The following is a 22,018-nucleotide window of genomic DNA, read 5'->3' on the forward strand; positions in this document are numbered from 1 at the left end:
TCAAATCCATGTTGAGCTAAGTTGAGTAGGACATAAGTTAAGTCGAGCATAGGTCAGACCGAGTCAAGCAGACCCAAATTAGACTAAATTGACCATGGCTTAAGTTAAGCCAAGTTGGCTTGGGTCTATATTAGATTAGGCCAAAAGTTAGATTGTGCCTTAATTAGGAAATGTCAAATTGGATTGCGCCATATTTAGCATGGATTGGATTGAAATGAGATTGATTAAGTAGGATTGGATTGAGCCTAGGTCAAGTTGAATTGGATTTGAGTTAGGTTGTGATCAAGTTGAGTTAAGCCTAATTTAGTCTTAGTCCACCTAGGTTGAACCTATTCTAGGTTAGTATGGGTTGAACCAAATCAAGATCAAGTAGGTCTTAGTCAACTGAAATAGTCAAGTTCAAATTGAATTTGGTCAAGATTATATTGAATCATGTTAGGCACAAGTAAGATTAAGTTCAAGTGATCAAATTAGTTATACCTAAACCATTCAAAGTCAAATTAAGTTGAATCGAAATTATATTAGGCTAAGTCAATTTTAGCCTAGATAGATTGTACCAGCCCATAATCGTGCAATTAAATTTCAAATAATAAAAATTAGTCAAAAATCAATTTTTTCAATTAATATAAAATATTTAGAAATCGATTTATAAATTAGACTATTTAAAAATTTATACAATTTTTGAAAATATTCATAAATTAGTTAAGATAAGTCTGCTGTTCTAACTCTAAACGCATTTATGTAGGAGCTTTGATCCTATGACATTTTTTAATTCACTCATCTAACAAATATAAAAAGAGTTTTATTTTAAAGATTTGTAGAATTTAATCAGTAAACCATGAATCAAATTAAATTATATTATGGTGAATTTTAAGGACCGTAAAAGATATATTTCACAATTTGTTATTATACTAAATCCTTGGTACTATATTTTCAGTCAAGTTATTTTATATGATCCAATTTTTTATTTCTCTTAAAATATTTTGGAGATTATATGTTCTGTACTGATTAAATTTAATCTCAATTTAAGTTTAAACACAATCAAACCATAAATAAGTATCTCTCTATTTGTTTAATCACTTGTCCAATTTTAAAATGAAAACACAGGAAAAGAAAAACCAACGTGGCAAACAAAAACTAATAATTGCAAGACTAACATTAGTGTATATGAACACAATGTAAACCCACCATCAAACCGAAGTTTGTTTGTGGTCTAAAATCTCTACTCCAAGCTTTCTCTCTAGATAAGGTCTCGCTCAAGCCATAGAGGACTCTCGCTCAAGTCAAAACCTTTTTCTCTAGGCGAGAACTCGAACACCAAGCACAATACACATTTACGAGTTCTCGCCTAAGCTAGACTCCCTCGCTTAGGTGAGATTGCTCTTGCTTGGACGAGAATTCTCGCTTGAGCGACAACTCACACAGTAACAAAGGAGAGTTTTTTGCTACTCTAGTTTAGGCTAAAGGATTCTCACCTGGGCGAGATTAGCAATTTCTCTCCTACTACTGCTTGCAACATTACAAATCCAGCCAGAAAACCACATACATTATATTATCACACCATCACAATCATCATCCAAGCATTTCAAACACAAAATAGAATTAAAAACAAGTAATATAGTTTGAAAACATGAAAAGCCTTAGCTTCCCTTACCTTGATTGAAAGCTAAACTTGAGGAGAAAAAAGCCCTTAGTAGAAAAGCACCAAGACCTAGAACAACTTAAGGAACTGAAAACAGAAACAAAAGTACATGAAATGAGGCTCTAAGGAAGACCCCAAAGTTGGACTAACACAACCAAACTTAAAAGGACAGGAAAGCATAAAGTTTTTAGTGTTCAACTTACCTTAGAGAGAGCATTTGGCTAGCTAGAAGGGAATGTGCCCTAATTGAACTTTTGTTCCAAGGAGAGCAAGAGTGAGAATTGATTTTTGAGTGAGTGAAGGAAAAAGAGATAATGATTGAGTGGGAAAAACTTAGGAGCTTTTCTGAAATTGGAAATAGTTGATGGATTGACTTAGGCCTTATCACTTGGCTTGGGCCCAACTCATGAAATAAAAGTGGGTCTCACATAGTAACTATTTTAAAATTAATTATATATTTTGAAAATAAATATTATTAATCTTATAAATTAATTATTTTATAAATAATTTACTTTTAACTATTATTCTAAAAATTTCTTTTATCTTTAACCGTTATTTTAAAAATCTCATATATATATATATATATTATTTTTCTAATTTTATATTTAACCACTATTTTAAAATTAATTATTAATCTTAACTCAAATTTCTAGTCCTATTTCTTAATAATAAAAGTTGATTTTTGCTAGTTCTTAATAATAAAATTTGATTTTTAAGTGTTTTTTTCATATATATATATATATATATATATATATATATTTTGTCTCCTTTATCTTTTCCACTCTTATTTTAGTAATTATCTTTTAGTTTTCCTTATTTATAAGAAACTACTCCCAAACAATGACTGGCTGTAATGAAAAATTAAAACTGTTTATAATTGATTTTTTTAATTACTTTTTGTATATATTTATTTAATCTCGTTTACGCTCCTTACTCTTAATTTGTCGTCATGAAATATTAAAAATATTTTTATTGTATAATTATTATAATTAATAAAATTAGATTATTTTTGTATTTATTTTCTGTATCTATTTTAATACAGCTTTATTCTTTATGTTTTGGTAATTTATTTTTATTATGATATTAATTATATTAATTGTTTTTTATTATCATAAATAAGTATAAATATAGAAAGTGTGCAGCCTCTTTCTATAATAATAATAATAATAATAATAATAATAATAATACTTTCATATATATTATAATAACAACGTAAATATAATCAGAATTATCTTGTTTAATCTATACAATTTTGTTTTTTAAAACTATACTACTTTTTTTAAATATAAGACACATAATTTTGCTCCTTTCAGTTCTCAATTTTCAATATTTCATACATAGAAGAAGTATAAAAGTCAAATAAAATGTTTTTGCTTTTTATAACTTTTTAGTTAAGGCATTTAATAATAGTAATAATTTTTTTTTTAATTTTCAAAATTACAAACATAACTAACAATATGGTGACACTTAAACGTGTATGCACTTTCTACTGGTAATAATAGCTAACAACCAAAACAGTATAAAGAAGTGTTTTTCTTTATATAAAATATTACAGATTCAAGTTAATGTCACTACATCCATCACTGTCCTCCAAACATCCAATTCAATCACTGTAATGGCGAAGGAAGAAGGTGAGTGGAGCTTCTTGCGATTTTCGTTTCTGTTATTCCATGATTTATCTGTAACTAAACAGGAGATGATCAAGAACGGAGAATTTGTATACGTTTATTCATTTTCAGTTTAATGTTTCCGAATTTCTGTTGCGATCTTTAGGTTTGGTTTTGTCTGTTTGATCTTGTTGCAGTGTTTGAGTTTCTCGGGAACGTTCCTCTGCTACAGAGGCTTCCTGGCTCGTCTGTACGGAAGATATCTGAGCTTGTAATTCCCAAATACTATGGTAATAGAAATTTGGTTTTGATGTTTTGACCCCTTTTGCTGTTGTATTGGATTTTGTGGGGGCGAATTAGGTGGAAAAATGTTAAAAAATATGTTAACGTAACTGTAGTTTCATTATTATTGCTATTTGGCATAATTTTGTTTTTGTCCACAAAATTGAGTAATAAATTCATTTTAATCTTTCAGATATAAAAAACAGGCTTTTTAGTCCTGTAATAGACTGCGATAACGGAAATGGAAAATGGTAATGTATTTTTTAACATTTGAGGGACTAAAATGATTATTTTAATTTTTAATTTGGCAACCAAAAGTTAATCTCAAATTTCAGGAACCAAATAAGGTAGTTAAGTGTTATGGTCATTTTTATTTTTATCATGCTTTGGTAACTAGAGTATTTTAGAAGATTTATAGTATGCAGAATTTCGACAATCAATTGCAAATGATTTTTCATTTCTGGAACGATGCCTGATGAACTGGTATAAGCATTAATGTTTTCAATTCTTGAATGATCAATTACTATGTAGAGCCGAGAGAGTATGTTGTTCGTGAGGGGGAACGTGGGGATGGTCTGTACTTCATCTGGGAAGGAGAGGTATGCTCATTTTTATTGTTATATTTTTGAATTGAAAGTTATGTACAAAATGGTCATTGGATTAGTTGAAGAGATGTAGATTCAGATCTAAAGATTTTGTTTATGCAATTTCGAAGTTTCAGTTTTGTACTGAATATTCAGTTTCCTGGCTTGCAGGCAGAGGTTGTTGGCTCTGTTAGTGCTGATGATCATCGAGAGTTTCAATTGAAAAGATATGACTACTTTGGTTTTGGTAATAAACTTCATTCTTATGTAGCTATGCTTCAAGACTGCTGTTTAGCGTTGCTAACACCCTCAAAGGTGTAGGCTTGTTAGGTCTAGGAGTTTGGGTCATGATGATTTTGTTATTCTTAATTATATCGGTCAGATATTCTGGAAAATATCTTGTCATATTTTTATTGTATCTTTTAGACAATTTAGAGCATCTTAGATGATCTACTAGGAGTGGTTTCCTGATTTTGTTTCATTTCCTTATTTAATTTTGATTAAAGTTCAGTAATAGTACAGATACGGTTTAGTGGTTCAAATTTTAACACATCTTTATGTGCAAGAATATTCGTAAAATCACCTTTCTATTAATGAAAGACTCTTTTTCTCCTCTACCTAAACTATTTAATTTTAACTTGGTGCGTTATGACTCAGTCGTCAAGAGTTCTAACCGTGCCACTTCCATTCCTTAAAAAAGAATGACTTTAAGGAGAAGTTAAGGTGAACCTGTACATTGTGCCTTTGTGGTGTTTGTTTTCTCTGGGTTCTACCCTTTATCCCCTTTCCTGGATGTCTGTTCTTCGAACGTTCTTGTGTTGTTTGGTTCCCCTTTTAAAGCATGATCTTTGCTCAATTTCCTTTCTGATGTTATTGTTGGTTTTCCAATTGGTATGGAAGAAAAGAGTGAAACTGATAAATTTATGTCTTTGATAATTCTGACAAACCTTTCTACTGATTAGTATGCCTTCCTGTTGGCAACCATTTTGGCTTTCCACTAACAATCACACTAGTGGTGACTTTTTGTCATGTTGACACACCATAATATACACATATTCTGTACTTGATGATCTTGCAGAAGAAGTTTTAGTTCTTGCTGTATAGTTGCTTGCCAGGAAATTTTTGTTGATGTTCATGCTGACAAAATCTCTTCTTTACTGGTCATGGAAAACTCTGACGCACTGCTTTAGGGTGATGATCATTACAACCATCTTGCTGAATTAGTTTTTCGGAGATGCCTATCACTTTAGTCAAGAATGCAGTTTATATATCAGTCGGACAACTTTTCTTACTATGAATTGATTTTAAGATAAAATCTGATAGTGTTGATATCTCTTGCGTCCTTGAGTTGTCTTTCAGCCATTTTTTATGGAGCCCATTTTATGTTTGTGTTGTTTCCTTTCTTTGAATTGTTCATTTGTGACCATTTTTATGGTTAAATATCATTAGCTTGAGTGAGAGTTTGACTATTTAGAAAATATCTTTATTATATCGTACCATATTTTAGGGTATCTAAGATCATCTTCTTAGAATGGCTTCTAGACTTTATTATATTTCCAGACTTGTGTATTTATTTGTTGGTATTAGGAGTTCAGAACTAGTGTCAATTGATTTTAATGTTTTGTAATTTACACATACACAAAATAATATAATTAAAAAGCTTCCTTTCTCTCTTGGTCCATACCTAGTTTTGATCTAAACCTTATAGTTTAAACAACTATTAGTTTTAAATTTTGTAATCTCACACAAATGAGGTTTGACTTCTCTAAAATGCATACATCTAATTTGATACTTTTGTGAATAAGATTTTCGTCTAGAATTATCATGTTACGTTAAGGGCAGTGAGAGATAATATTGCTATATAACTATAATTACAGAAGACTAATGTGAATTCACAACTTGCAGGGTTATCAAATGAAGTTCACCATGCTGATGTCATAGCTTTGACAAAGGTGCCTTTTGGTTTCTTTCCCTGTTGCATTCCAATGTTTTATCCTATAGCAATTGTTTATGTTGATGTGACAGCTATCATGCTTGGTACTGCCCCATGAGCATTCAGCATTGCTGCAACCGAAGTCTATCTGGAGTGCAGAAAAATCTGTTGATACATGCTCACCTGTGGAGCATATACTGCATTTGGAACCTATAGAGGTATCCATTCATAGTATATAATGTAATAGACTGAGAAGGAAACAGAAACTAGTCAGATATCGTTGTCCTATTTTATCTTTGATATTAAGTATGCTATATTTTGTATTGTTCCTCCTAATACCAATGTGTTCTTTCTCTTTGGAAGGTAGATATCTTCCGAGGAATCACTCCTCCAGATGCTCCAAAATTTGGAAAAGTATTTGGTGGACAAATAGTTGGACAGGTATGAAAACACATCTTTATGTCATAAACAGCATTCTACTCATGCTAGCATCTAGGAAATGATTTCTTACGAGATAATGTATAATTGACAGGCACTGGCTGCAGCATCAAAATCTGTCGATTGTCTTAAAGTTGTTCATAGTTTGCATGTCTATTTTCTTCTTGTGGGGGATTTTAACAGTAAGTGTGCTTAATCTGAACTTCATTGACAATACTCCCATGTAGCTCCATTCTTTGTCCCTTGCTACTATTGTCCCTTACTTGAAAGATTCATTTTCTTTTCTTGGTCCACCTGCTACATTGTTTTGTAGAAGAACCTTTTCTTCTAATTATTTTTGTGATTTAAATATGCAAATGGCAGCAGTTTGTTTTAGACAATTGCTGTTTAATGACTTTCTTGCTGACAAATCACACTCCTGGCTTTTTCATGTTTTCATTTCCAGTTTGTTTTTACTGCTGTGCATGTTTATATTGGTTGGATGGCTTGTACTGCAGATTTGTGCTTAAATGCAAGTAAGGAATTTGAACTACTTCATGGGTTGTTAGCTAAACTCAATACTGTCAAGTAACTTCCTGTTCTAGAAAAATTTCAGGCTCTGAATAGTTCTTGAGTTAGTTTTATCTTGAATTTCTGTAGTCATCTAACAAAGTTTGTATTGTCTAAGGCGACCAATCATATTTAAGTAAATCATCTAGTGAATGGTGTGCTTTAAAGAGGTAAAAGGGAAAAATGTGGGAGTACCAAAAATGAATATGTTAAGATGCACGTGTGGCTACACAAGAAATTACATGAGATGGAAAAGAAAGTATTACTGTGACACTATTAGGACTTAAGCGCAACACAAAAACTCAACCCATAGGACTAATCCATTAGGTAGGAGAGTCTCAAGGCTTGAGTATCATATCAAGTAGTTCATCATACTCAATGCGAGACTTCTAACATTGCCACCCTATTTAAGGATTGATGTTTATGAACGCTTCACTCTATTGATATTGACCCAGCAGTAGCACTTTTGTCCCTGGGAGGGCTTCTATCATCTTTTCGTTGCCCAACTCTCAATAAAAATGCCAATTGCTAACTCAAAAGATTAGCCCATTACGTAGATTAGCCCAATAAGTACCAAGTAGCTCATCCTACTCACTATTATCATTTTATCATTATCTGAAGTGTTGAAATTGGTGTTTTACATTTTACTGTTATTTGAAGGTTTTGTTAGTTCTGTGGCTGTTTTTTTTTTTTATTTCTTCATTGAAAATTTATTTTGGCATTCTTATATTACCTATATGTATATATTGTATTTTTATTTCTTACGGCATGCATTCTGCAACAAACCGCAATATCATCTGCCATATTTCTATGTGGACTTCTGGCTTGCCGTTGATAACACGTGTAAATTTTTGTCTTCCAGTACCCATTATATATCAAGTTAGCCGTCTCCGTGATGGGAAGAGTTTTGCTACTAGGAAAGTGGATGCAATTCAAAAGGGAAACGTCATATTCACTTTGCTGGCTTCATTTCATGTATTTCTCAATTCCACATTTTTCTTGACTTGGAATAAGATAAAAATCTCTGTTTATTTAGCTCGGAATTGTTGGAAATAGTTCAAGTGTGAGTCAAAGTTCCCCATTGGATAGAAAAGACAAAGTTAAACACTATATAATAATAAAGACCCATAACAACATTGCCTTAAGGTTTTGGTGTAAAAGTGGTGTCTAATGTCTTATATGTGTAAGACTAATGTCATATAACCATATAGAACCACAATCTCTCAATGACTATAACCATGACTATAACCATAACCCATATGATGAAAATATATATACATACCATCAGTGGTATCAGAGCCGATGGTTCGGAGTAACTGACTGCATAACCACATAACCATAACAAAAAGGGGTCACCGAAGTGACTGATTGCATAACCATAATCAAAAAAAGGGGTCACTCATACACTTGAAGGGAAAGAGAAATATAACCACAATCTCTCAATGACTATAACCATGACTATAACTATAACCTATATGATGAAAATATATATACATAAACCCATCAGGAATCTGGTTAAGTAATGTTTTGTCTCTATTTTATATATATTCGGTTATCATTCTTAATTGCATATTAAGGTTAATCATGCGGTTTTCATTAGTTTAATATTTGTAGGGATGACAGAAAAATTCATACCAACAAATATCTAGGAGTAAAATCTATAATGGATACTAAATGAATATATTTAATGATAACTGCAAATAATGGGTATGAGTATTTTAATGGTTCCTTTGTTGATGAGGTAGATACGGGTATCATATCCAACCTATGAATACCCGCTGTATGCATCTCATTGTTAGTGATTTTTTGTGTGGATATTTTAAGAAAAAACTCAAGTGATCAAAACAAAGTTATTGGTGAGAGAAGTTTTAGCCATGAAAGAATTGTTTATAATTGAATTTTAGTTATTTATATATTTTTTAGATCTATGTTGAAGTTGTTTTTAAAAAAATTATTTGTTTAAAACTTAAACTTCGTGGTGCAACTTATTTAAATTTGCACTAATATTTTATTATACAGTTTTATTTGAATTATGCTTTAGAATTATTTGTTCATCTTAGTTTATATTTAAGGAATTATTTTTAAATAATTTTATTTAAAATTTATAATATATATATATATATATATATATATATATATATATATATATATATATATATATATATATCTGCATGTATCCACCCACATATACTAAATAAGATCTGTAGTTATTGTTTTGTAGATACCTTAGAGGTAGTGAAGCAGTTAATGGAATGAATATTTTTAGATGGGGCAGATAGTAAGAAAATACTATCCCTTCCCTCTTCAACCTGTTGTCATCAATATGGAACTAAAAGATGAAATGCCATTTGGAGAACTGAGGGACAACTGAGCCAGTGCAACTATATAACATGGTATCCTTGTCATTGATGCAATAAAACATCGATGCAAAAGGGGAATACCATCAGTGATTTTGGGATGAAAAACATTTATATTTATTTGGGTTATGGTCATATAGGTTTTAGTACTGTTAGGAGGAGTAGGTACGTTGATGCAATATTAGCTTAGTACATGCAATGCTATCTAGCATTGGAAATATTGGAGGAATATGAATCTATGGTAAGTTTCACTTTTCTAGTATTTGTTTTTAATGATTACAAAATATAGCATATAATGAAGCATTCTTTAAGCCGTTTTCATTTTGATTGACATATGATCTTTTAACATGCATATATGCTCTTGCTGTTATCAATGATTATTCTAGAAATTCAGAAGCACGTTTAACTTTGTTATTATTCTAACTCTACAGAAGGAGGAATTGGGGTTTCAGCACCAGGAAGTGCATATCTCATCAGTCCCTACACCAGATAAGGCAAGTGACTAGCTTATATTCATAAAAACAGTTTTGGGTATTAGACCGTCATATTTTGTTCGTTGTTATATAGCTTTTGTCGTTGGAAGAGCTTCGGGAGCTACGTCTAACCGACCCTCGCCTTCCAAGGTAGTAATTACTTTCTAGCATATTATGCTTGATGCTACAGTTTTTTATTTTACTCTTTATTTGGTTCAGCTCCTAAGAAGAGTGTATGAAGATTTTCTTTGCCTTAATAACTAACAAAATTGTTGTTTCAGAACTTACCGGAACAAGGTTGCTGCAGTTGAATTCATTCCCTGGCCCATAGAGATACGGTTCTGTGAACCTAGAGCTTCAACAAATCAGACCAAATCTCCCCCTAGGTTAGCTTGATAATCTGCCAATTTGTGCTTGTGCTTTTTTACTGGTCTTTTTTGCTACGTTGGTGACAGATATTTGGAGAGAGAAGAGAAAGGATTGGTGTACCATTCGAGAGACATCATTATTCAATCCTTTGCCTCCTCTGTAAATCATTTTTGAAGACTTAATCTCATGGGACTTTAATGCTGCATATTATATATCTTATTAAAAATTTGACTGCAGTTTGAGATACTGGTTCAGAGCAAGGGGAAAACTTTCAGATGATCAAGCCTTGCATAGGTACATAATTTCTATTTACCTTTGGATATGTTCAGTTCTTTGTGAAATTGGCGTATGCATGAGCTAGGAGGGCTTTTATTGATGAGCTAAGGTTTGCATTCCTTGGAGAGCATGTTACTGAAGTTCTGTTAAAATTTGTGTCGTCTTGGGAAAAGGAAAACTTATATAGTAAGAAAGACCAAGCTTGAAGAGTTTGAGACACAATGCATATGGCCATTTTAGTTTACCGAAATTCAACTCTCACGTAGAAGAATGAGAGCGGCAATGATGAAATTAATGACCTACTGTGCATAGTGGCTTTTTTTTTATTGATTGATGGTCATAAGGGCTTTAATACCATATCAAGAGCAACTAGTCCAAAAGCTTATTAACGCTTTTGTAGTAAAAGCTCTTCAGTGATTGCTTTTATATCTAATAGTATGTGAATCGGGTTTTGTGTTGCAGGTGTGTGGTAGCATATACTTCTGATCTAATCTTTCTTCAAGTGAGTTTGAATCCCAACCGTAGGAAGGGCATGAAGGCACGCGCTGTGAGTCTGGACCACTCGTAAGTATCGGAGTGTGATGTTTAATTTGTCATCTAAAATTTTCCAATTGACTTATTTACTCACCTTCCAATGATGCATTAGTTTTTCTCATCCTAATATGTCTCCAAATTAATTACACTCTTTATCTCAGTCTAAAGTAATGCATTTACTAAAAGAATAATTTGTTTAAAGTGGTATGTCTATTGTTGTTTGTGTGGAATGACCTTAAACTATTGCCACTGTGAAACAGACAGGGTATATTAACATGTTTTTTGGAGTAGAAGGGAGTATAGTAACATAACACTGAGACAAACTAGAAGATTTCAACTAATAATTTGTTATTCCTAGTATCATTAACATAATTTGAAATTTTTTGAGCTATGATTATGAATATTCTCTCTTCTTTTTTGTTTAATGCTTTGTTGGTTTTATTTCAGCATGTGGTTTCACAGACCTGTAAGAGCCGATGACTGGGTGCTATTTGTGGTGAGTACCGTTGAGTGTTTCATTATTTTAGAAAAGATAACACAACAAAATTCTTGTTAAAAATGTTTTTATAGTAACCATAAATCATTCAAAGCGTTAATAAGTGGCTACTCATTAACCGCTCTTTGAATATCATTAACTATTTAATTAGTCAGTTTTTTATAAATTAAAAATACTTTTCGCCAAATTTTTTCTCTTATTTATTTATTTTTATTCCGTGAAGTTGTTAATACGTCCAATCTGTTTTACAGATCTTCAGTCCTACTTCCTTTAACGCCCGTGGCTATGTTACTGGCCAAATGTTCAATCAAAAGGGAGAGGTAAGGGATTATCTTTTCACGTCACTTTATCTATACACTCTTGATTATCCATGTTTGGTTGTTTGATCAATATTTATTTATTTCACGCTCTCAATAAATATGCCCCCTATATGCGTGCGTGCAAGAGTGGGTGGGGGAGAAAGTTTGAAGAATATATAAATTTTGATGATATAACCATGGTTTTGGTTAGATAAACTTTTTCAACATATTCATAAGAGAAAAAAATAAAATGAAAGGGTGCTTGTTTCATGTTATCTTCTTTTATTTCCAGAGAAATGGGGATGAGAATAAATATCTTTTTGTTCGTTGGAAGACTATGAAAATATAATATCACCAATGTTTATTTTCTCGAAAATTATACTCTAACATTTTAAGCGCGGTTAATATCCGCGAGCTGGTGGATATTTCCTTTTCATTAGTTATTATAACAAATAACTACTCATCTCACTACATTCTACTTTTCTTTTTCTTTTTAACGTAGTGAGTTTAATATTTTTTTGTCTAAAATTACTAGATAATATACAATCAAACACGTCTATGGAAATAGTATTTTTGGGCATAATATTCCTAGGAATATAATTCTTGGGAATGCAATGTTATACCGTGAAACAAAGTTCCTCTAACAAAATGAATTAAATATCTCTGTATGTTAAAATCAATGTATTTCAACTTTTAAACACACTCTTATTTAATTTTTTTGAAACTGGGTGTTGTTAAATTATTTTTAACACAGGAAAGTTCGTTATGTTTAACTTAAACGGAACATATTTGGGTCTACAAAATAGACCATGGCCTTTCAATATTCTTGCTGGTTAAATGAGGATTCGCCGTAAAACTTATTAAATAAGTTCTTATTAGTTTATTTCAGCCAGCTTAACCATTAAGTTTGTTATGACTTTTTATATGGTAAAGTAAGTCGAATATGCTATTAATGCATGAACTATCTTTTGTCAACATTAGTTTTTCCTCTTTTCCCTGGTTCATTTTGTCTAAAGGTTTTCCCGTTTGGAAACTCGCAGCTTCTTGTATCAGTGGTTCAAGAAGGTCTAATGAGGGAAGTTATTTCTGCAAATTCAGCCATCAAATCTAATCTGTAAATAGCCAAAAAGGCAAAGGACCGGCAAAGGACTTGTGATTTTCTTTTTAGTTCTGTGTTGTTTTTAATGTATGGTCATGACAATTATTTAGTTTTCGTTATGTGGTAAATTCTAGATTGAACCATCTAATTGGTGGTGCCCCTATATACAGCAGCACCATCACATAAAGTTATCCTGTGACTGAGAACTTTATGTCTTATATTATTCTTTTACGATTAACTGAATTTACAAACTGGTTCCTTTGTTGTCTGCTTGCGTCCCATCTCTGCGTTGTGACTGTTGGCAGCAATGGTTTGAGTACTCAAAGATTCTATATTTTTTATTTTCTCTTTTCATCATTATGTTTCTTATGCCATTATGTGTGCTGTGCTCTGCCCATGTAGAAAAGCTTGTGGCGCAGGATTCTGCTTTTTGTGCACTTCATAGTCACTTGATAACTTTGTGTTTGAGCCCTCTCTCCTGGAAATTATCGTGACGTTGCTTGTTTCATTGAATTAATGAAAATTTTGCCTTCTTGATTCTTTAGGATTAGAGGTGATCTATGTCCAAATTAATTTTGGCATGTAAATATCTGTCCTGTTTCACGTTTTTCTGAATTCCCTTATGTTAGACTTGCGTTACGTTTGTGCAACTAGGGTTTCTAGGATTGTCAATTCTACTTGAATTGAAAGCATGATTTGGGACGTGTTATTTGTTTTATTTTAATTTTTATTGTTATTATTATGAGTGAAGAGGTGGTGTTTAGGTGAGAACATACCTAAAACGGATCATGCCAAGGCAAATCTTCTTCTTAACACTGTTATTGAACTTTCGCATCATTTGAACTTCGTATGCCAATCTGGATTCCATAGGAATGGTTCGACTATTATACCAAGTATAAAACAATACAATAATTTAACAAATTCAAGGAAGATTACAAACTATAAGAAATAAAATCTTTGGCGATTAAACAATAAATAATTAAAATGTCAACATAAGAGAGCTATATTTTAATCCATCTTCTCAGACAATTGTACTTCTATCCCCATTCATGTACTTTAATGGTTTATTAAGAAAAAGTTCAAAATGTACATTACTAGTATTTTGACCCGTCCTCGGGTTATTTTTAAAATTAATTTTAATTTTCTTAGCAATTAGAAGTAAACTAAGAAGTTAAAAATATATATTAATTCTTAAATAGTGATAATAAATATGATTAATTTTTAAATAGTCCTTGGTTGCATCTTTCAAAGAAAAGGGAAAGTTCTTTCTTACTTTGACTCTCCTCAGAAACTTCGACTGGTTTAAATGTTGAGCACACCACATGGAACTCCTTCAAATGCATGTGTGGAGATCTTCTCACGCTACTCCATGGTACTTAGACAACCTCTTGATCAGCTTATACAGGAAATCCTAGTTGTTGATTTCTAAATCTGGTGTCCTCTGAATGCCTTCAGTTTGATAGGCTACATGAGTATTAACCATCTCCATTTCACTTGCTACATCCTTATCTTCAAACAACTTTGGTGTGGAGACTAGTGTAGCAATTGTATTACTAAAATCTGCTTCAAGTTGATTGCTTCTCTTTTTCTTTTGATGATCAAAGGTTAACCTGGATCTGTACCTATACTACAGCAAAGGAGTAATACCAGCAGAATAAAAGAAAAAAAACTAAATGGAAGAACCACATAATACAAGAAAAACAGAATGCTAAAAAAATTTGAATGGAAGGTTAACTGTGCAAGCTGAAACTTAAGTCATCATCTCCTCGGCAACGACACCATTTTGTTAAACTCTAATTGTCGTGCTTGGAATTTTTCAAACAAATCCAAAATCCCTCTACTGAAGTATAGGAAAACCCTAAGTATCAAATCCAAGAAAATGTTATGTCTTTAAGTTTAGTTTGTATAATTTAAATCTTGCTAAAGAGAGAATAAACATGCAAAAGGGGAAAAATTAAAATGAAAACAAAGAAATAAAAGAAAAGAAAATGAATCTTGAATCTACTGTCTAGAAGAGTTTAACTATGAAATGAAATGCATGAATGCAAGCAACTAAAGTAAACTATATTACTAAAATTGATTATGCAGTTATATGTAGATGCGTAGAACAAATTTGAGTTCCTAAAATGCTAATGCAGATGCAGGGGCGAAAACAACTGCAGAATGATGTATAGGAACATGAAGTGCAAGTCAAACAGTCAACAAATGTGTAAAACTGAATTTCTACCTAGCAAGCCCACATGGCAGCAAGAAAGCGTGACAATTTTTTTTGTGACAAAGACGCAAAGCATGAACTGCAACTATGAGAAATGTCAATGCAATGCTATGAGCCATCTTTAGAATGATGAAAGGATATAAAAGATACTAATGAATCATGCCAGAATTATGTTGAACCTAAGCCCAGAATGCACTCTTATAATTGTTTCTACTATGATTAGCACAGTTTAAAAATTGCTAAGATTAAATGAGAATTGAACTACTGGACTATGACAGCATGGTCTCTTTATCTACGTGAATGCAGGATGACAAAGGTGTGTGTGACTATAATGCAACTGCATATGTAAATGCTCCTACACTCGAGAAGACATCTCGAGATTGTATGCCTACCTTGGGTTCACTTGGTTTCCAAAAGAAAACATTGATATGTGCAGATTCAATCCAGGCTCAAGACATAAAATTGAACTGAGAAATGGAAAGCGCTAAAGGAATTTAAACTGATTCGAAATTTAAAGACAGAAAACATGAAATGTAATCAAAGCTTAAATAACAAAAATTTAAAAGCTGTAAATCAGAACCAAAATGGAACCAAAATGGAAACATTGTATTTCATATGTGAATTAGAAACAGAATACACGAGACAAAGATACGTCTACAAATTAAAATGGTGCAGGGAATCTCACTCAATTCTAGAGCTGGTATAGGGATGTCAAAAAAATCCGTACCCGCGGGTATCCGCGGATAAAACCCGCAACAGATAGAAAATGGATATTAAAAATGGATACCCGCTATCCGTGGGTATGGGTATTTTTGATACCCGCATGTTAACGGGACGGGTACGGATATCATAGCATCCGTACCCGTGGATACCCGTACCCGCTAAACTTTAATTCAGAAAAATTATTACCCCACAAATGAGTCAAAATATTATGAGTCTTCATTATATTAGTAAAAACTTTAATTCAGAAAAAAATATATATATATATATATATATATATTAGTAAAAACATTATGAGTCTTCATTCAATAATGGTGGTCAGATTCTTACCCCACAAATAAGTAAATTACTTCCATATACTGTGAAGGCATTGATGTGTCTCTAAGACTGGTTATGGACCAATATGGAAGGTAATAAAATTAACATTTTTACTTAGATATTTTAATTAAGTGATTGTTATAAATTTTTACTGAACTCCTTATGTTTTAAGGCTCTTCTAGATTAAAATTGGACAACATGAAACTTTATACAATGTTGCAAGAGGTGGATATTGATGAAGTTAGTAATTTCTTTAATATTTTATTCAAAAATAAACTACAATATAAATTGGTAGTGATTTTTTATTTGTTTGTTTTTTAAGAATCAATCGGAGAAAGGGAACTTGTTGATCCAAACAATAATTATGGTTAAATAATTATTTTTTTTAAATATTTTTGTAAATACCCGCGGGTACCGGTGGATACCCGCGGATATGAAAAAAATAGACGGGTACCCGCATAACGGATACCCGACGGATATGGATACGGGTACGGGGCGAATATTTATTCAGCGGGTAGGGTACAGGGGAACTACTACCCGTACCCTACCCGCCCCGTTGACATCCCTAAGCTGGCAGAATGGGTTGGAATCTGCGAGCCAACCTGGCACATCACGGGTTCGAACCGGGTTGGGATGAAATTTTTTTATAAATTTTAATACGGGTTGATTTTTGACCTGACTCACTTAGAACCCGGCTCACCCGGGTTGAACCCGTGGTGAGCCAGCCGGGTTGGCACACCAACCCGCAAATAAAAGGTCACACATAGGGATGTCAAAAAAATCCATACCCGCGCGTATCCGCGGATAAAACCCGCAACGGGTAGAAAATGAATATTAAAAATGGATACACATTACCCGTGAGTGCGGGTATTTTTGATACCCGCATGTTAACGGGGCGGGTACGGGTATTATAGTATCCGTACACGTGGATATCCGTACACGCTAAATTTTAATTCACAAAAATACCCTTATATATATATATTAGTAAAAAATATTATGAATCTTCATTCAGTAATGGTGGTCAGATTCTTATCCCACATCGGACTAAATTACTTCCAAATACTATGGAGGCATTGATGTGTCTCCAAGACTAGTTGTGGACCAGCATGGAAGGTAATGAAATTAACACTTTTATTTAGATATTTTAATTAAGTGATTGTTAGAAATTTTTGATGAACTTCTTATGTTTTCAGGCTCTTCTAGATTAAAATCGGACAACATGAAACTTTATACATTGTTGCAAGATGTGGACATTGATGAAGTTAGTAATTTCTTTAATATTTCATTCAAAAGTAAACTACAATATAACTTGTTATTGAATTTTTATTTGTTTGTTTTTCAGGAATTAATCGGTAAAAGTGGACTTGTTGATCTAAGCACGGGTTATGGTTAAATATTTATTTTTTTAAATATTTTTGTAAATATCTACGGGTACCCGTGGATACCCACGAATATAAAAAATAGGCGGGTACCTGCATAACGGATACCCGACGGATATGAATACAGATACGGGACAAATATTTATCCAGCGGGTAGGGTACGGGGGAGCTACTACCCGTACCCTACCCGCCCCGTTGATATCCCTAGTCACAAAAGTATTTTTTGTTAAGTTGGGCTTTGCATTTAGGTCAAGTTGGATTATTTTTTTAGCCAACACATAGATAATTTGGTATTTTTGTGATTTTAGTTTGTATTTGGATTGTGTTGAAGTTTATTTAGATTTTAATTATAATTATAATTTAGTTTTGACTGAATTTTTTTTTTAAATTGTATTTTTTTGATTAAGTTAGCTCGTGAGCCAACTCGTTTAACCCACCAACCCGTGGTAGGTCGAGTTGGGTTCGAATTTTTTTAGCTCGCTAATAAGTGAGCCAGATTGGGTTGGCTCACTAAATGATCAACCTATAGTGGGTCGAGCTAGGCTGGGCCGAGTTACCCATTTTGACAGCTTTACTCAGCACAGCCCCAACCACTTTGTGCTCGGGGTGAACCAAGTGAGCTAGCTGCCTAACACATTGGAGGAAACCTAATCCCGTTGGTCGCTTTGTGCTCGTCGAATAATAGGAAACTCCCTTACAAATTGACTCTCTCTCTCTCGCACACAAAAAACTCTTTCGAACCCTAGCCTCAATACATTGCTCTCTCCTGCATAATTTAGGGCTCTACAGAAAACCTAATTGTTGCTCCTTAAAAACCCCTAAAAAATGAGAAATTGTGAAAAATCTAACCCATTTCTCCCAATTTGCCCCCACCAGAATTGCTATCTTCAACCCTCTTCGTGGCCTTTGATCAACTTGACCTTCCTTTCCATTCGTCCATCACCCTCGCTTTCTCATCTTGATCTTCAAAATCTCCTTCAACCATCAGGAATTAGCGTTGGCCTCTTCTCTCTCTCAGATTTGATAAGGTTCGTGCATTATAGCTCTATTTCATGTACATCAAATATTCTTTGTTCGTGATGGAATGCTCTCGTGGATTGACTAACATCACAAAGGATGAGGGTGTTTCTGCAAAACAATAGACATAAGGAACAAACAATGGTGAATTAGTGAACTTTAGTGAATGCAAGACATTTAACTGCTAAGTAGAAGATGTCTTCAAATGTATATATAGAGAGAGAGATTGGAACACAAACAAAGAAATGTGAGAGAATGGTAAAAATTGAAATTTTTTTTAAAGAAGTAGAGATTGGAACACAAATATGCAAATATGAGAGGAAGAACACGAAATATTGAGTTGATTGTCCGGCATAAAGGCAAAAGCAACCACCTTTTGTGAGAGAAAACCAACTATCAACAAAAGCATTAGGCAGATGTTTGAATTTTTTAAGTGTGTTTTTTGTGCTTGCTTTTTCTATTTATTTTTTTAAAAAAAGAGAAGCCTTTATTTGTAGACATCAGACAAAATCAAACCATCTACATCTCTTTTGTCTCTTAATGTATTAAATTGTTCCAAATTGAAATGTGTAAGAGAAATAAAGTGTTATTGTCCCAATGTCTTGTATTTGTTATCTCCCACAATATCTTGTATACATAAATATTATTTTATAAAATTCATTTGAAAAAAAAAATTATAATATCATCAACACAATGTTGATTACAATGCCTAAACAAGTAGTTTCAAAAGTGAATTGGCAAATTAGTGCCAAAGCTAATTTATATTCCTTTATCTCCCATTAAATAAATTTGAAAGATAAAATTTACAAAATAATAAAATAATAAAATATGTAATTAAATCTAATTAAAATCCACGTTACTAGAATTACCAATGGCGAATTCATATATTTTATTATAGGACATCACCAAAAGTATTTATATCTATTTGTGCTTGGTTCAATAATAATATTTTATTTTATGTTGTATATCGGTTTCATTCTTTAACTAGGTGTTCAAATTATGCAATTGAAAAGAGTAAAGCATTGAGGTCTGGGTGGTGTAGTTGGTTATCACGTTAGTCTCACACACTAGAGGTCCCCAGTTCGAACCTGGGCTCAGACAATCTTACTAATTTTAATTTTTACAATTTGCAATAATATTCCAATTTTTCGTCTCAAGCTCAAGGTTTAGTACTCCTATGGAATGAGTTTGTTTCTGAAAAACAATGGACATAGAGAATAAACAATGGTGAATTAGTGAATATTAGAGATATGGTTTCATGTAAGACCTGAGAAAAAGTTAAATAGGACTTGGGTTTAAGTCTTATGTGTGTCAATTGTATGTTATTTTAATAGGTGTATTATTTTAAGGTTATGTTTGAGCGTGATTAGTGATAATGTAATCCTAAAATTATAGGAATTATCACAAAACATGAATTGGTTGAATTAGTTGTGCACTTGCTTTGTGATTGAATGGTTGTGGGTTCAAATCTTGCTAAGAACGAATTAAACTTTTTTTTTGCCAAATTTTATTTTGACATGAATATGAAAGGGTAGAGAAAACCCTAGCTGCAAGAAGGACAACCTAGGGTGCTGGGAAGGCAGCCAATGATGGTCTTTGAATGATCATTAACACTTAATTGAAAGCTATTTTCCTTTTCCCTAGCATTAACAAGCATTAAGGCTTAGTTAATGGTCTAATTAGGGTAGTTTTGGAGAGGAAAGAGACAAAAACGTGAAAGGGCAGAGGACAAACGAGATTGACAGTGAAAAAGGGAGTCTGAAGGTGTTGTTTTGAGTGGAATTGATCAAAGCATCAAGTGCATTGAGAGAAGACCAAGGCTGGACTACTGGTGGCACAAGGGAAGTTCTACTTCTTTCAAGTGAGCAAGAATTATCCAAGTAAGGGGAGTTGTCTCTCATACTTTTATTCGTTTTTGAATAATTATGCTTTGCCATGTACCATTGCATGAAATCCCAACCTCTGTGATGTTGTTTTTCGTCGTTTTTGGGATTCTGCCCAAAAACCGCCTGGCGGCCCATCCCTCATCGCCAGGCGACGCATCTTCTCTGCCCAGTTTTCTGGGTTCTACTATGAATCGCCTGACAGCAAAGGTGAACCTGCCAGGTGACGCATGGTGATTGTCTCTGTTTTGTATATTTTGTGAATTTTTGTGATACTATGACTATCCAGTTGGATTACTAAGTTTGTATAAATGTGTGATGCCATCTCGTTGTTATTATTACAATGTGTGGGAACTAAATTGGGAATGTAAACATGAAGCATTTGTGTTAAATTGATGAATGAATCGAAATTAGGGGAAATAGGAGTCAATTACGAATTGGTTGGATTAGTATGATGTGATTGGTTGAGTACGCAACTGGAAATGAGATGATTGTGAACGATTGGTTCGTACATGAATTTTGGGATTTTTAAGGTTAAACATATTAATGTCCAAAGGCATAGAAGAACTTGGATTTTTCCCAAGAATTGATGTGCCGCCTAGCGGCATCTTATTGGCTGTCAGGCGATAGCTGTGATCAATGAGTGGTTCTGAAAATTTATGGGATGGTTGAGAGAGAGAGAGAGTTATCATTGAATTGAGTCGAAAAGAAATTAAGTGTGATGAAGAGATTAAGATAATTGAATGGGTGTCAGTGATAAACAAGGCAATGCATGGATTGAGGTGATGGGCTTACGGCAAAGTGAATTAGAGTTTGGTAATGAATTCTTAGTGATGATCTAAAAATCTAGAACAGGTAAATGGAAAAAAGGGAGGATAACTAAATTGGAAATGTGGATTCTAGTGCATTAGGGTAGGTGAAATTAGGTATAACAATTGAATGATGAAAAGGTGTATAAAAATTGGTTAAGTATAAGATTACTAATGAGCTGAATTTGGTAAAGGGATTGAGTAAGAGTTTGGTTCTGTTATAAGTTGATTTAGTTATGGTGTAATTATAGAGTGGTTGGTAAATCACATGTTTTGGAATATTTGGATTGTAGGCAATTAAACCATGACGATGTGGCTGGGTAATTAGAATCAGGTTCGAATATAAGAGTGAGCCTTTTTCCCTTGGAAGTAAGTCAGATTGAAGAACAAATCAGTTTTGAGTGCCAAAAACCAGCAGAAATACGTTACTAGTGTGACGCCTGGTGACCTACGAGTGTCTGTCAGGCAATAGGACTAGCAGGGGTATGACCAATTTAGATACCAATTTACAAATTTATATTCCTTTATTATCCATTCAATAAATTTGAAAGATAAAATTTATAAAATAATAAAATATGTAATTAAATCTAATTAAATCCTATGTTACGAGAATTACCAATGGTAAATCCATATATTTCATTATAGGACATCACCAAAAGTGTTTATATCTATCTATGCTTGGTTCAATAATATTATTTTATTTTATGTTGTATATCGGTTTCACTCTTTAACTATGTGT

General features: G+C 32.9%; 1 protein-coding gene and 1 non-coding gene across 2 annotated transcripts; both read left to right on the forward strand.

Annotated features, from left to right (window-relative positions):
- The first annotated feature begins 3,127 nt into the window (after positions 1 to 3,127).
- LOC114186200 (acyl-CoA hydrolase 2) lies at positions 3,128 to 13,189 on the forward strand. The gene is made up of 17 exons (XM_028074242.2): positions 3,128 to 3,273; positions 3,447 to 3,539; positions 4,063 to 4,130; positions 4,287 to 4,362; positions 6,021 to 6,067; positions 6,141 to 6,266; positions 6,412 to 6,489; positions 6,581 to 6,668; positions 7,898 to 8,010; positions 9,824 to 9,886; positions 9,960 to 10,015; positions 10,147 to 10,251; positions 10,472 to 10,528; positions 10,973 to 11,074; positions 11,492 to 11,540; positions 11,792 to 11,860; positions 12,880 to 13,189. Exons 1-17 carry the CDS (start codon positions 3,258 to 3,260, stop codon positions 12,955 to 12,957), a joined length of 1,284 nt encoding a protein of 427 aa, XP_027930043.1. The 5' UTR covers positions 3,128 to 3,257; the 3' UTR covers positions 12,958 to 13,189.
- A 6,425-nt stretch (positions 13,190 to 19,614) lies between these two features.
- Positions 19,615 to 19,688, forward strand: TRNAV-CAC (transfer RNA valine (anticodon CAC)). Its single transcript has one exon. It is a non-coding gene; the product is annotated as a tRNA-Val (tRNA).
- Positions 19,689 to 22,018: the final 2,330 nt, after the last annotated feature.

This window comes from Vigna unguiculata, chromosome 5 (assembly GCF_037176805.1).
Source record: "Vigna unguiculata cultivar grain cowpea cultivar isolate G323 ecotype 2 chromosome 5, ASM3717680v1, whole genome shotgun sequence".
Classification (NCBI taxonomy): Eukaryota; Viridiplantae; Streptophyta; class Magnoliopsida; order Fabales; family Fabaceae; genus Vigna; species Vigna unguiculata.

Bases quoted from the DNA above. Each gene is read 5' to 3' on its own strand.
- LOC114186200 (XM_028074242.2), top strand. The intron at 6,267-6,411 runs GTATCCATTCAT...TCTCTTTGGAAG, and splicing joins TGCATTTGGAACCTATAGAG to GTAGATATCTTCCGAGGAAT. The intron at 6,490-6,580 runs GTATGAAAACAC...TATAATTGACAG, and splicing joins GTGGACAAATAGTTGGACAG to GCACTGGCTGCAGCATCAAA.